The 15,057-nt window shown below is 45.2% G+C and overlaps 1 protein-coding gene across 1 annotated transcript in view; it reads left to right on the top strand.

The window, feature by feature from the left end:
• Window positions 1-15,057, top strand: part of WDR35 (WD repeat domain 35) — a 49,151-nt gene that overhangs the window by 23,815 nt on the left and 10,279 nt on the right. Inside the window, exons 15-24 of the mRNA XM_075269205.1 lie at window positions 22-91; window positions 1,653-1,706; window positions 1,791-1,900; window positions 3,260-3,470; window positions 4,318-4,398; window positions 4,481-4,617; window positions 10,340-10,543; window positions 11,606-11,752; window positions 11,908-12,040; window positions 12,306-12,416. Of these exons, the coding sequence (XP_075125306.1) occupies window positions 22-91; window positions 1,653-1,706; window positions 1,791-1,900; window positions 3,260-3,470; window positions 4,318-4,398; window positions 4,481-4,617; window positions 10,340-10,543; window positions 11,606-11,752; window positions 11,908-12,040; window positions 12,306-12,416 (1,258 nt within the window). The remainder of the gene's footprint in view (window positions 1-21; window positions 92-1,652; window positions 1,707-1,790; window positions 1,901-3,259; window positions 3,471-4,317; window positions 4,399-4,480; window positions 4,618-10,339; window positions 10,544-11,605; window positions 11,753-11,907; window positions 12,041-12,305; window positions 12,417-15,057) is intronic.

Genomic DNA, 15,057 nt, shown 5'->3' with positions numbered 1-15,057 from the left:
ATTCTCTTCCTTTTTCTGTAGGATGTTTCACATTGACGAAACTCAGTCTGGGTCCGGGGAGGGGCTTATGGATTACAAAAGAGCATTTGTGGTAAGAAAGTCTAACATACTCTTAATACTTGCAGCCATTCGCTTATAGGCTTAGCTGTTCTTGCCCCAAACCTCTATTGCTTTGAAGGGGTATTCAAGCCGCAGACATTTATCACTGATCCACTGGAGTCAAAATTTTGGAACTGTCTAGAACAGAGGTAGGGAACCTTTGGCTCTCCAGCTGCTGTGAAACTACAACTCCCAGCATGCTCCATTCACTTCCATGGGAGTTCCAAGAACAGCAGAGCAAGTATGCATGCTGGGAGTTGTAGTTTTGCAACAGCTGGAGAGCCGTACGTTCCCTACCCCTGGTCTAGAAGATGGGACCTCTGGTCTAATGTCCCTCTACTGACCATACAGCCGTGACGAGGAGGGGTTTCACTGGACTGTATGGAAGCACCAGTAACAAGTCAGCCATATTAAATCTATTCCTGTAGATTAATACTGTATGCCAGAAAACATTGGTAAAAACATCCAGCATGCCCAAATTCGTGGATCCAGGATGAGAAGACAAAAAGGGCCTATGCATTTCGAGAAATACTTTGCAGTCTCTTATGATTAAGAAACTGCAATGTAGTAACTCCAGCCGGTACCGGCCTATTAAGGAAAAAAAAAACGTGCAGTGGAAACGGCTGTCACCGGCCCCTAGTGTCCCGGGCCCTGTGGCAGCTGCTACTGCTGCTATCCGGTAGTTACGCCCCTGCCTCTTGGCCCAAGTGATTTAAGCTGGTCATTCCGATGAGATAGCTGTCAGCCATTGTGCCCGATGCCACCATAAACATGTGCGCTCAGCTGGACCAGCTTGGCTTGTTTCACCTCTGTCGGTTTCTTATTTTATGAGTTAAAGGGGTGTTTGGAAAGGTCATCAATATTAGATTGGTGGGAATCCGACATCTGATTTAAGAGACCAAAACGTTCAGCTCAGCATTGCACACCACGTACAGCTAAGTATAGAGTTATACGTTGTATGCCAGATATGCTTTTTATTACAGTTCAGTCCCATTCACTTGACCAGGATGCTCACAGGCATGTGACGTGTAAGCAGTGCTCACCGTAGTGCTGTTGCTGCTTCAGTCCGTGAAGGTCCTGGTATAGGACCACCACCGATCAGATATTGCTGAGCTATCCCTTAGGACAGGTCATCAGTGTATAAATCTGCCATATTGAAATTCAACATGTCCGGTTCTAAAAAGATATCAAGGATAGATAGTAGGGCCCCCGTACACATACTGTTGTCAACTGATCTTACAGAATTATAAGACTATATTTCAAAAGTTGTCTTTGAGGGTGGAAGTAGCTAGCTTCTCCTCCTACATGGATTTCTTTCGTTTACGGTGAGACAACTACCCGAAATGACATTGGAAAGTGGTTTGGTTGTCTCAAAGAAGATGGCCAGTATGCATAAAATATGGTGGAACTGAAAATGTATTGGAAAACCTCTCATCTAGATAAGGGGATGGTCACCTGGAGAGGATCCCCTACAGCCTGAGAGCTACGCCTACAGGTAATAAAACATTATCATTGCGTCCTATAAATAAATGTTACGTTTTGTTTCATTTTAGGCAACAAGAGATATGATTTGTGCCGTCACGGCGTCTGATAGAGTCCTCATTGTGGTAAGTGTTCACACTATACACTCCTGTAAGTCTCCTTCCACCTATCAATATAATAGTATTCGCCATTCTCTCCCTGTGGCCTAGGCGCGTGAATCTGGGACCGTGCACAGATACAGTTTACCAAACATGGTTCTAGTACAGAAGTACAGCATGAGCTGCCGAGCGTACCAGATGAGCATGAACTGCAATTCTAGGTAAGTCTCAATGGTTTTTACTGTACACCCCTTCCCAAAAGCTAGCCACCCACTGTGGACGGCATTGGGAGGCATCCTGGGACAGATGATGGCTGCACGAATGAATTACATGGAACCCATTCAAATTCATTGTTGTACTGAGCCCCCCAGATTCAATTGTGTGTTTACTGTGACTAATAGGGGGTCCTAAGTGCGAAATCCTGTGTTAATATGGTCTACCAGATGCTGCAGGACAAACTAAAGGGGATGTACCAAATTATAAACTTATCATCTACAGCATAGGTTATAAGAGTCTGATATGTGGGGTCCGACTGTTGGGACCCTCACCAGTAATGAGACTACGAGTCCTGTATTCTCCCACTGATCAGACACATAATACCTATCCTGTAGGTAGGAGATGTGTTTGAAACCTGGCACAACCCCTTTAAGGAAGCTATTGCAGTTTCAGCAGAGGTTGGCACAGACCATGCAGGCTATGTTACCAGCGCGGTAAGTATTCAGGGCCTTACTTTTTAGTGCTGCAGTGAAGGTGGCCTTCTAGTGGGCACACGAATCCACTGTAGACTCCATAATGAGTTTATTGTTATACACAGTCCAGTATGACCACCTGTCAAAATCCAGCGGACCTCTGCGAGACGTGCAGGAAGAGAGGGGATGTTGTGATGATGTCACTGGGATGTTGAGCCATGCCGACTCCAGTGCCGTGGCCAGCTGCGCTAGGTTACGTGGTTGAGCATCCATGGCACGAACAACCCGATCGAGGTGGTCCCACAGATTCTCGTTTGGGTTCAAGTCCGGGGAATTTGCTGGCCAAGGGAGCACGGTAAACTCATCCTGGTGCTCCTCGAACCACGCACGTACACTGCGAGCTTTATGACACGTCACATTGTCCTGCTGATAGATGCCATCATCCTGAGGAAAAACAATTTGCATGTAGGGGTGAACATGGTCCGCAAGGATAGATGCATACTGGTGTTGATCCACCGTGCCTTGCACAATGATGAGTGCACCCAAATGGCTGATGACACGTGCCTTCTGTGATTGGTTATTTAACGTTGACGTCAAAAGTAGGCGGTGCTCACATTAATATGACTGGACTTTGTATGTTGTAAGAGATTTTTTATAACAATATTCACTTTCAGGAGCATATACATCCTCTGAGGTATTACGCAAACATTGCAATTTCCTGTGTTGTCTCATATTCTATAAGTATTACACTAACCTCTATGGTATATAGCGCCCACCTGTATATAGCGCCCGCCTGTATATAGTACCCGCCTGTATATAGTGCCTGCCTGTATATAGCGCCCGCCTGTACATAGTGCCCGCCTGTTGACCGTATTCTGTGATCCTTTCCAGTCGTCTAGCTATTATAGACATTTCTGGAGTCCTTACGTTTCTGGACTTGGAGGCTCGCTACACAGATGACTCCGGACAGCAGGTCATTGGGGAGCAGCTTAAGTTTGAGCGCAAAGATGTGTGGGACATGAAGTGGGCCAATGACAACCCAGACTTGTTCGCCATGATGGAGAAGACTAGGATGTATGTGTTCAGGAACTTGGATCCAGAGGTATCTATTAATAAAACGTCATGGGCATATACAGTACAGGACCTAAAGCCTGCATAGACCTCATTTGTTCCATGGTGGTGTGACGCTGGTGTCAGGATGAGTTTAGAGTGTTGATGTGTAAAACATATGGTTATAAGGAAGTTATCTGGAGTCTAACATTGATGGGCTATTCTTAGGACAGGCCATCAATATTAACTCTGAGAGTCCGACATGTGGGACCCCAGCTCGGTTCTTGGGAATGTTTATAGATTTCAATGGGGCAGTGCTACAGTATGTACAACAAGTGAGCAGTGCAAACAATACTGAGAGCCACACTGTCTCATTACTGGTGATCTGCAGGGGTCCTGGGTGTCGGACCTCCGCAGATCTAATATTGATGGCCTATCCTAAGGACCTAGAAATACTAGAAACTAGATAACCCCTATAATTTTCTCTTACAGACCCACAATCAGGTGACCAGGGGGCTGTTTGTTGAATAAATTAGGACCTTATATATTATTTAATATTCACATTCCCTGTCATTGCTATCTAATAATTTCGGGGCATCTTTTCTAATGTCATGCAGGAAATACAGAAATAAATTGACCACTGTCTGGAACCAATCCGCTTTTTATTGGGGTGCATCCCTACACAGTCTGGCATTAGACTGTATGGACACACCATATTGACAAGGGGTTTGGTAACACACTCAGTTGTCATTTTGTTTGGATGTCCGGAGGGGTGCCCCATCCTCTGGATATAGGCACATTGCGGTTTGGGGTATACATGTATGTATTATACTGAGTAAACACAATTTTATATATTCACTCTTTCTTGCTTCTTACCAATTCATTGTTATGAATTGCAGGAACCCATTCAGACTTCGGGGTATATCTGCAATTTTGAAGATTTGGAGATAAAATCTGTCCTCTTGGATGAGCTGCTGAAGGTGTGTTCGGCGTCCATATATACATTATACTATCTATACTGGTACATTACAGAGCCTACATGTACATGTCCTTCCCATGCAGGATCCTGACCACCCTAACAAGGATTACATCATAAACTTCGAAATCCGCTCCCTACGGGACAGCCGAGCGCTGATTGAAAAAGTTGGGATTGAAGACGCCTCCCAGTTTATAGAGGACAATCCCCACCCTAGACTATGGTAATAAGAAATAGTACGTAATCTCTGTGTCTGCGGTGTGTTTGCATGTATGAATATTGATTTTTTTCCCACCCAATGCAGATCTGACCCTTACCATTCCTATCATATTGATGTTACTATGACATGTAGGCATTTCTTTACATTAAAGGGGTTGTCCAGTGTGAGATATTGATGTTCAATCTCTGGGGTGCCAGGTCATCAGTATCCCTGTACAGAGTCAGAAGCAGGCGGCTCCATACATTGTGTAGCGGCAGTGACGGGGTGCTGCCGCTCAGCTCTTATATATGTGAGCTCCATACACTGCCAATATGGCAGCCATAGCATCTGGTCATTGTGAGGGGTGGGTGTTGTCCCCTTAACCTTTCTGACGTTGATGAACTATCATACGGATAGCATATATTCGCCAGAGTGTGCATATTGTCCCCTGGAGAACTCACCAGGTCTGTGCAATGCACATTGATTTTATTGGAGCGATATAATGTGCCACTATAGGAGAATTGAACAAATGTATCCTATAGATTATAGATGGTCATTGGAGGGCACAGGAATAGGTGACCTTTCTTATATAAAGGTAGAGAGGAAGTATCGGCATCACTCTGAGGACGTGGATAAAATAAGTCCTTTAATCCATATCAATAATCATTACAAAAAAGTATGAAAAGACAGAAAAAACATTTAAAAAACGCCAACGCGTTTCGGGACACACAGTCCCTTAGTCATGGCATCCATGACCTTTCTTATGTTAACAATATGGGGAGAATATGCAAATCTGTCTTCCATGATGTAATTAGGAAGACAGTGCTTCAGTCATGCAGCCCACTAGGGGGCGCTCCCTTTAACATCATGCCCGACCTTCCCAGAGGCCTTTGCTACAATGATGTGGGATTTTACCAAGCCAGTCTTCTCAGCCGATTTCGATCTATTTGGATCTCTTCAGCCCAGCGCAGAGAAGACTGACTTGGCAGAGGTGAGAGGCTTCTAGACAGGGTTAAGGGGATATCGTTCCTCCTTAGGGAGAGACCAACATGCAGCCATTTTTGCTCCACTGCGCAAGGGAACATGGGAAGAATATGCAAATCTGTCTTCCATGATGTAATTAGGAAGTCAGTGCCTCAGTCATGCAGCCCATAGTCCATTTATCGCTGATATCAGAAGAAATCACAGTTAGAAATTGGTGGGGAATCGCTCACCCGCGTTCACATGAGGACCTTGGTACATCCGTATTGTACACAATAAAGCCAAGGTCAGTACATATCACTTATCTGTACATGCACTGATACGCAGATCAAATGGGAAGGATGACATCACTTATCTATATGCCCTAGTAAGTCATATGGCTGTCATTGAGATGGGGTCCTTACAAGGGGCCACAACAGATAGCCAGTCAGGGGGACCCAGCATATCCACGTGTTACATGGACAACCATTCATTTAAATGGCCGCTATGTTAAGCTACATTATTTCTGCAGTTGCCATATATAAAGAATATCCACTTCACGAATACTTGATATTAAGCATGGAGAATAAGTCATTACCAAACACTTCTGGCAGCTTCTTATCTCCTGTGGGAACAAAGGATATTAAAGGCCATATTAAAACCCAACATGCTTGATCCTTCTTTGCAACTGACGTTTTTGTGGGACATCCCATACACGTAGACCTGATATTTAGCATTGAACACTTTGAAGGGGTTATCAGGAAAGTAATACATCTTTTTTTATTGAGTTTTAGTGCTAATTTATATCCAGAGACCCCATTCATTTCTTTTGTGGAAGGCTGCAGGGGAGGCCAGAAATCTGGTTTCTGTCGCCCCTGCAGCCACTTACAGTTGGTGAGTTTCCCACAGAGACTTGGGCTACAGCTCCATTCAGAAAAATGGAGACCGTCATGTCACTCATAGAGCGGCTTCAGGGGAGATAGAGGAACCAGAGATCCGGCCTCCTCCTCCTCCTCAGCCCACTGCAAAAGTAATGAGTGGCTACCGGGGTGTATATCCTATCCTACTAATATTAATATAATAATATGAAAGTTTGTGTATTTGGATGTTTGTTCCTCAATCACACAAAAACAGCTGAACGGATTTGTGTAAAATTGGCCACATACATACATTGTAACCTGGATTGAAACATAGCCTACTTTTTAGCCCAGTAAAACACATGGCTTCGCGACTGAAATCAACGATTTAATGTTCACTCTACGCTAAAGGACCTCGATGACATCAGCACAAGCCCTTGAGCAGTTCTTGGATAGGCTGACGCTATGGTGTGGGCGGAGCTACATGCGATGGTGTGGGTGGAGCTATATATGATTGCACGGAGCACTGTGGAAGCCGCTCACAATGGAGTCTTATGGAAGGTCAGGAGAGTGCAGCAGGCTGTGAGTGGGCACAAGGAGTATATGTAGACTTCAGTTTCTGTGCGTAACACAGTGCAGTGTGGTGTTCGGCCTCTGATGGAGGGGGACGAACTGTGGCAGATGTCAGCAACAGCCGTTCAGTCGTTTGCAGCACAGAAGCTGCTCACACACTGACAGAAGACAACCCCTGTCATCCAAATTGACTGATGTAGCAGAGCTGAGGCAGCGCTGTAGCACTGCTTACTCTGCTCTCCATAGGAATGCACATACTGCTGGGTCTGCTGCGTATATGCACAGATGTAGCAGAGCCGAGAGGCTGGCGCAGGCAGATCATCGCCGAGAGCATTTCGCTAAATATAGGCGGCTCATTGCCAACAACAGCCCGCAGACGAAGTCGTGGGAAGAGGCTAGTTAGTAATAAAGCTTAAAAAGTGCAAATATACTACTAAGCTTTATTACTATCCGGATAACCGCTTTTTTTTTTTTTATTTTTTTTTTAAATATTTACTTTTCAATAAAAGTTCATATAATTTATACTGTACTGAATTTTAATATCAAGATTTCAAGATCTCTGCTTGCTGTCAGTCCGTATTGTTCTGGTTATCTCCAGAGATTACTGAAAATTCTTTATGGCTGATTTTTTTTTTTTTTTTTTTTTTTTTGGGGGGGGGGGGGCTTTTTGACTTTGGAAATAAGTTTATTTTCCCTGCGCAAATAATTTATGGGATTGTTTTCAGATTAAGAGGATGATTTATACGGCGGCGGCCATAGAGGGGATTTGTCCTGTATGTGTTACTTCCAGCAGAGCGGTGTGGAATGTGAGATACATTGAGGTCTAGACTGCAGCAGGAATGGAAACAGTCATCTTATGGAGCAATGTATGAAAATAAACACCGCCACAAGGCTGCTTTTTGTTACATGGACACCTTATGCCCAGGTGTTACACAGGCCATAAACCCATCACAGTAATATACGGATAGTTCAGTCCGGGACTCCAGCCTTGTAATGGATCGGGAAAAATAAACATCATTTTTTCTTCATGAGCTGTACAGGGAGATGTAATATTATGTGCGTGTTGTTACGTGTGCACGATTTCTGAGGCCTAGCACCGAGCCAGGTAAGGTAGTTTGTTACTAAGCACTTCATTTCCTATTAGGATTTAGTGGTTGTTTTTGGACATTGGATGTTGTGCGGCCGCCAATCGTTCGAGTCTCTCAGCCACAGGAATGCACCGAGTTGCAAAATATGTGCAAAGTGCGACCACAGTGAGATGTGACAACCCCCTACAATAGAAAGCCGTGACAATTGCATGTCTTACATTTACTAACAAATTATATTAAATTATATTCAAACTTCTAGGCCTCGGGCCGACTGCGCATGCCCACAGGCCACAAGAAAATGGCCGCTTTCATGTGGTCAGAAACTGATAAAGCAAAGCAGAGATCATCTTTTTATGGATATGCAAATCATCGCACGAGTGCAATGCGGGGTGGGGGTGAGGGTGAGTGATTTGCTTAGACACAGATGGAGGCTGAAAAATGTCAGTCATGGCTAAAGGGGCAGAGCTAAGCAGCAATTCCAGGGGTGAAGATGAAGCTCTTGCAACTGTCTGTCGGCAAATCAGGCCCCGCCCCCAGTGCACTTGCAGACTGATTTACATAACCATAAAAAGATGATTATTTCTGCATTGCTTCATCAGTTTGTGGCAAACATCTCCAGAATACGCCCTTTCCTTACCAGAGATACACTAAAGACACTTACTGTCTCTCTGATTCATTCTCGCCTTGACTACTGTAACTCCTTACTAATCGGTCTTCCCCTCACTAAACTCTCCGGACAATAAGATTAACTCCCAACTTTTACAGTTTCAAACGCAAACTAAAGACGCATCTTTTCAGACAGGCATATCACAATTTCTAATGCACAAAACACTGTATAAGCAATGCTGCCCCTGCTACCTCTTGTGTCACCCCCTCTACCTCATAGATTGTAAGCTCTTTTGAGCAGGGCCCTCAGTCCCATTGTGTGAAATGACGTTCTTTGTTATGTATGTCTGTATCTGAACCCTATAAATTGTACAGTGCTGCGGAATATGTTGGCGCTATATAAATAAAATGTATTATTAACAAAGGTATATTTTTGCTCCCATTTAAAGGGATCCTGTCATTGGATACGCTTTTTTTCTGAATAACACGTAGGAGTAGCCTTAAGAAAGGCTAATATTTTCCTACCTTTAGATGTCTTCTCCGCACCACCATTCGGTAGAAATCGGGGTTTTCTTTTGTATGCAAATGAGTTATTTCGCAGCACTGGGGGCAGTCCACAGCACTCAAACAACACTGTGGGCATCCCCAATTCTGCGAGAGAACTCTCCAGCGCCGCTTCCATCTTCTTCTGGAACGGCCTCTTCACGCGTCTTCTTCCGTCCTGGGTTTCAATATTCTAGGCCTCAGGCAGAGCCGACTTCTCATGCTGCAGCCCAGCTTACTGTGTAAGCTGTTACAAGAAAATGCGACGGGCGTGCGCAGTCGGCTATGCCTGAGGCCCGAGGCCTAGAAGATTGAAAGCCAGCGCCGGAAGAAGACAAAGGGAGAGGCCCTTCCAGAAGAAGATGGAGGCGCCGCTGGAGAGTTTTTTCACAGCATTGGGGACGCCCCCAGTGCTGTTTGTGCGCTGAGGACCGCCCTCAGTGCTGCGAGAGAACTCATTTGCATACCGAAGAAAACCTGGATTTCTACCGAACGGCGGCGTGGAAAAGAATATCCTTTCTTAAGGCTATTCCTGCGTGTTAGTCATAAAAAAAAGCGTATCCAATGATAGGATCCCTTTAAGTTCTCTAGGTGGCACTATTATTGATTTGGGAGATATTTTGGACCTGATAGACTCCCTTTAAAGGGCTTGTCCAGGGATAAACTTTTTATGGCATATGCATTCAGCTGTATGGAGCCACTTTTAGTACCCGTCCTATACACAATACTAGGGCTGTAAACAGAAAGCCCCGTGCCCAGTATAGCGGCTAAGCTCTGTCACTGCAACTCCGTTCCCACTAACTTCAATGAGCTGCAGTGATGGCGTCTGGCCGCTATACAGGGGACAGAGCTTTCTGCTTTTGGTCCTGTATAGTATATAGAATGACTTCTGCAAGCAGCTCCGGGGGCTGATTGTCGGCCCCCACCAATCTGGTATTTTAGGCCTATCCTGAGGATAGAACATAAAAACTTGGACAACCCCTTTAAGGGGGCTTATTCACTGATTTGATTAAGTCTTTGCTGTGAAACTCAAATCTCTGTCCAGAGCTTACCTTTGCAAGTATCTCAGTGCACAAAGCTGACTATGGAGCACCAATACCTATACTCTTCCCTCTCCAGGCGGTTACTCGCTGAAGCCGCACTACAGAAACTAGACCTCCCTACAGCCGAGCAGGCCTTCGTCCGCTGTAAGGATTACCAGGGCATAGAATTTGTGAAGCGTCTGGGCAATCTGCAGAGTGAGCCTATGAAACAAGCCGAGGTTTCAGCGTATTTTGGCCGCTTTGAGGAAGCAGAGAGGATGTATCTGGATATGGACAGAAGGTAAGTAGCTAAAAGCGTTGTGTCATTACAGATGCTTAATCCCTATTCATAGATAGGATCAGATTGCTGTGACCCCCAGCTATCAGGACAGCAGTGGTCCATATGCCCCCTGCACCCTCCAGGTGAATAAAACACCAATGCACTTACCACAATAGTTCTACAGTAATTTGGGCACAGACTGTCTACATGAGGTAACACCTTTAATATTGGTAAACTATAGCGTGTACACCAAACTATGGCGGGTGAGATTAGTTATTGTTACCATATATCTGGGAGTTAAAATTTTGCTGTGAAGACACATGGGGGACTTCTGTGTAGAGTTGGAGGGCTTCTTAGGCAGTGTTCACATCTGTGTTGGAATCTCTATTTGGAGACTCCGTCGCAGTGTCGCACCCAAAGTCGCCAGATTAAAAAGTGCTGCAAAGTCTGACTTTTTCGTTCGGCTGTTTCACTTTAAAAGAGCGGACACCCGACAGATGTACTTATAGGTAATGGGGTCTGTCAGCTCCGTATGTGTCTGCCTATCTATTGTTTTTGTCCTCTGATGGACCAGAACAACGGGCAGGCTGACACTAGTGTGAACCTAGTGCAATACAGTCACTGTGCCTATAAATCTACACTTTGTAAAAACTTGTGTGGTTACTAGTTAGCCAATCCCACAGTTCTTATGGGTCCATGTCACAATCTGACACTAGGTTCACACCTGCATGCGGCTTTCCGTTCTTGGGGTCTGCTTGGGGACCAGAAAAACAGAAAGCTAACCTGCTTAAAACTCGAGTTCACGCAGAAACCTGCAGACCCCATAAATTATAATGAGCAAAGTCCTGTGTGACCTTAGCCTGATCTGTCAGGTTAGGTAGGTTTTGTGCTATACAGTCTGTGACTTAAATTCCTTTACAACTGTGATTTCTTTTGTTTGTTTGGGTTTTTTGGAGGGGGGTAAGGTTTGCACCCTTGATAAATTGGTTTTTGTGGTCTGTCTTTATATCATGTATGTCAATGACTAGTCTACCTATTGTACTCGTGTCTGTATATAACTCCTGGCTATAACCCCTTGTACAGAGACCTGGCTATCAGCCTACGGATAAAGCTGGGTGACTGGTTCCGTGTGTTGCAGCTGCTCAGGACGGGGTCCGGAGACTCGGATGACGCTCTTCTGGAGCAGGCGTACAACGCCATTGGCGACTATTTTGCAGACAGACAGAAATGGTAAGATCTGAGACGTGTATACTGTCACTGCAAGCAAAGCGGAGTACTGAGCAATGTCTGAGGTGCTGGAGCATGTCCTCACTGTTACCTCAGTACAGGCTTTAGTATAATGGTGACATGTGATATCGCTCTATTAACCTGTTATTTATGTGCAGGGTGAATGCTGTGCAGTACTATGTACAGGGCAGGAATCAGGAACGCCTGGCAGAGTGTTACTACATGCAGGAGGATTACGATGGACTTGAGATTCTGGCCAACTCCTTGCCTGAGAACAATAAATTACTTCCAGTAAGTTTTTTTTTTTTTCTGGTTTTGACTTCTGAACTTTTGAAACAGTTAGATAAAAAGAGCTTCCAAAAGGTGGCGCTAGCGTGAGATTTCGTTTTTTCCATCCAGAACTTATTTGCACATTCCTTTCCCCAAAAATCCCCATAGTATTTACCATGTATTGGAGATGAACATTTTGTTATCCATTGTCCAGTGACTTATGTGTACCATTAGCTAAAGTTTCCAAAATTTCCACATGGTTGCTAACAGTCTTGTGTGTGAACAGGACATTGCCCGCATGTTTGTGACAGTGGGGATGTGTGAGCAGGCCGTGGCAGCGTTTTTGAAGTGCAACATGCCAAAAGCAGCGGTAGATGCCTGCATGCACCTAAACCAGGTAAGCTTTCATTGTATTTCTACCTACATCTCCTCAATATTAGGGGCCCAAAGCCTGAGGCTGTATATCTGAGAGAGTCTGATGACATCATTCCCCTTCTAACTACAGTCCGGTGCAGCGATGTCATGGAGGACTTGCTTGAAACCAATTCCACATCTGTACTAATATCTCCATCCCAGCAGAACCCAACATATCAACCCAGCCCTGCAGATAGATAGGTTAGGGCCACCTAACCTCTCTGGAGCTCTGAGGATGTTCCAATTGCTCCAAAAAAGTAAGCGGCAACACACTCAGAGTCCACTTGCATTTTTGCTTGACAAAAACAGCAATATCTCGGCAAAGATGGCAGCGATTCATTTGTGGAAAATGTCTGATTTAGGTGACCGTATCTTACCTATCTGCAGGGCTGGGGTGATATGCTGGGTCTGGTGACACTAACCTATCTATCTGCAGGGCTGGGGTGATATGCTGGTTCTGGTGAGTGTAACCTATCTATCTGCAGGGCTGGGGTGATATGCTGGGTCTGGTGACACTAACCTATCCATCTGCAGGGTTGGGGTGATATGCTGGTTCTGGTGACACTAACCTATCTATCTGCAGGGCTGGGGTGATATGCTGGTTCTGGTGACTGTAACCTATCTATCTGCAGGGTTGGGGTGATATGCTGGTTCTCTGACACTAACCTATCTATCTGCAGGGCTGGGGTGATATGCTGGTTCTGGTGACACTAACCTATCTATCTGCAGGGCTGGGGTGATATACTGGGGTCTGGTGACACTAACCTATCTATCTGCAGGGCTGGGTTGACATGCTGGTTCTGGTGACACTAACCTATCTATCTGCAGGGCTGGGGTGATATGCTGGTTCTGGTGAGTGTAACCTATCTATCTGCAGGGCTGGGGTGATATGCTGGGTCTGGTGACACTAACCTATCCATCTGCAGGGCTGGGGTGATATGCTGGTTCTGGTGACACTAACCTATCTATCTGCAGGGCTGGGGTGATATGCTGGTTCTGGTGACTGTAACCTATCTATCTGCAGGGTTGGGGTGATATGCTGGTTCTCTGACACTAACCTATCTATCTGCAGGGCTGGGGTGATATGCTGGTTCTGGTGACACTAACCTATCTATCTGCAGGGCTGGGGTGATATACTGGGGTCTGGTGACACTAACCTATCTATCTGCAGGGCTGGGTTGACATGCTGGTTCTGGTGACACTAACCTATCTATCTGCAGGGCTGGGGTGATATGCTGGTTCTGGCGACACTAACCTATCTATCTGCAGAGCTGGGGTGATATGTTGGGTTCTGGTGTCACTAACCTATCTATCTGCAGGGCTGGGTTAATATACTGGTTCTGGTGACTATAACCTATCTATCTGCAGGGCTGGGGTGATATGCTGGTTCTGGTGTCACTAACCTATCTATCTGCAGGGCTGGGGTGATATGCTGGTTCTGGTGACACTAACCTATCTATCTGCAGGGCTGGGGTGATGTGATGGGGTTCTGGTGACACTCCCTTTAAGTGACTTATACACAGGACACAACTAGACGTCTTCCCTGTCTTTCCCTCTACACAATCTGCCATACCAGTGTTATGTGTACAGGTCCTGCACTATATTTTGCGAGCATCTCGAATATTGTTTGCAAACACCAGGGGTGAAAGGTTAAAGTCTTTGCAGATAACAACCTGACACTGCCTCCCTCTGTATACAGTCTGTCACTGTATACAGTACGGTAGCAGGTTTTTTGGTGTTTGTCCCAGGTATACGGGACAGCTGTGCTTCTATAGGAATAAGGGAGCTATTCATTGTAAACATCCAGATTGTAATTGGTGTGAAATTCTCAAAGCTCTTGAGTTATGTTCCCTCATAAACTAGAATCTCTCTCTTCATATTCTCCTTTAGTGCAGCCTTATTCTTCCATCCATTCTGACATCGGGCATGGAGAGACGCCATTGCACGCCTGACACCCAGAGAGTATTGTAAATGGGTTATATGATATAGAAGACCAATGCCTGATATTTACTTGGCATCAGACTCTGTAACCTGACTGCCTGTTGTGTAGTCACATCTCTCCCGGCTCGGTGTCAGATTGACGTCCCCTCTAAGCTACTGAATGAGGACTTGCCTCTATTGGCTGTCCTGTCTATTATGGCTTCACTTCACTCCCCTTTGACACGCACAGTTCCAAAATTTGATTTGACTGGAGACATCATGTGACTCCTACACCATTAATAGAATTGTGAAGGATAAGACACACAGGACTGCTTTCTTTCAAAAACAGCACCACCACCGCTCCACAGGTTGGGTTTGGTATTACAGATCAGTCCTGTTCACGTCAAAGGAGCTGAGCTGCAATACCAGACACAACCTATGGACTGACAGGTTGCTGTTTTTGGAAGAAAGCAGCCATGTTTCCAATTTCCTAGTGAATTTGTACTGTACTATTGGCTTTCAGCACGTCATACAATTGGTCGATGATTGCATTTTGCTGTAGTCCTTGCCATACTGTATATACCGGTTCCCTATATGAGTTATATACTGTACAATGAGGTTAGTGTTATTATTAGTGAATGGAGGGAGATGTAAACGGGCGGTGCTCTATCTGCATCAGTCACTTTGTCAGCTTTTTAGCCCTC

Source organism: Leptodactylus fuscus, chromosome 3 (assembly GCF_031893055.1).
Source record: "Leptodactylus fuscus isolate aLepFus1 chromosome 3, aLepFus1.hap2, whole genome shotgun sequence".
In the NCBI taxonomy this organism is placed as follows: domain Eukaryota; kingdom Metazoa; phylum Chordata; class Amphibia; order Anura; family Leptodactylidae; genus Leptodactylus; species Leptodactylus fuscus.
The sequence above is the reverse complement of the archived record's forward strand: the minus strand, read 5'-3'. Positions and strand labels throughout refer to the sequence as shown.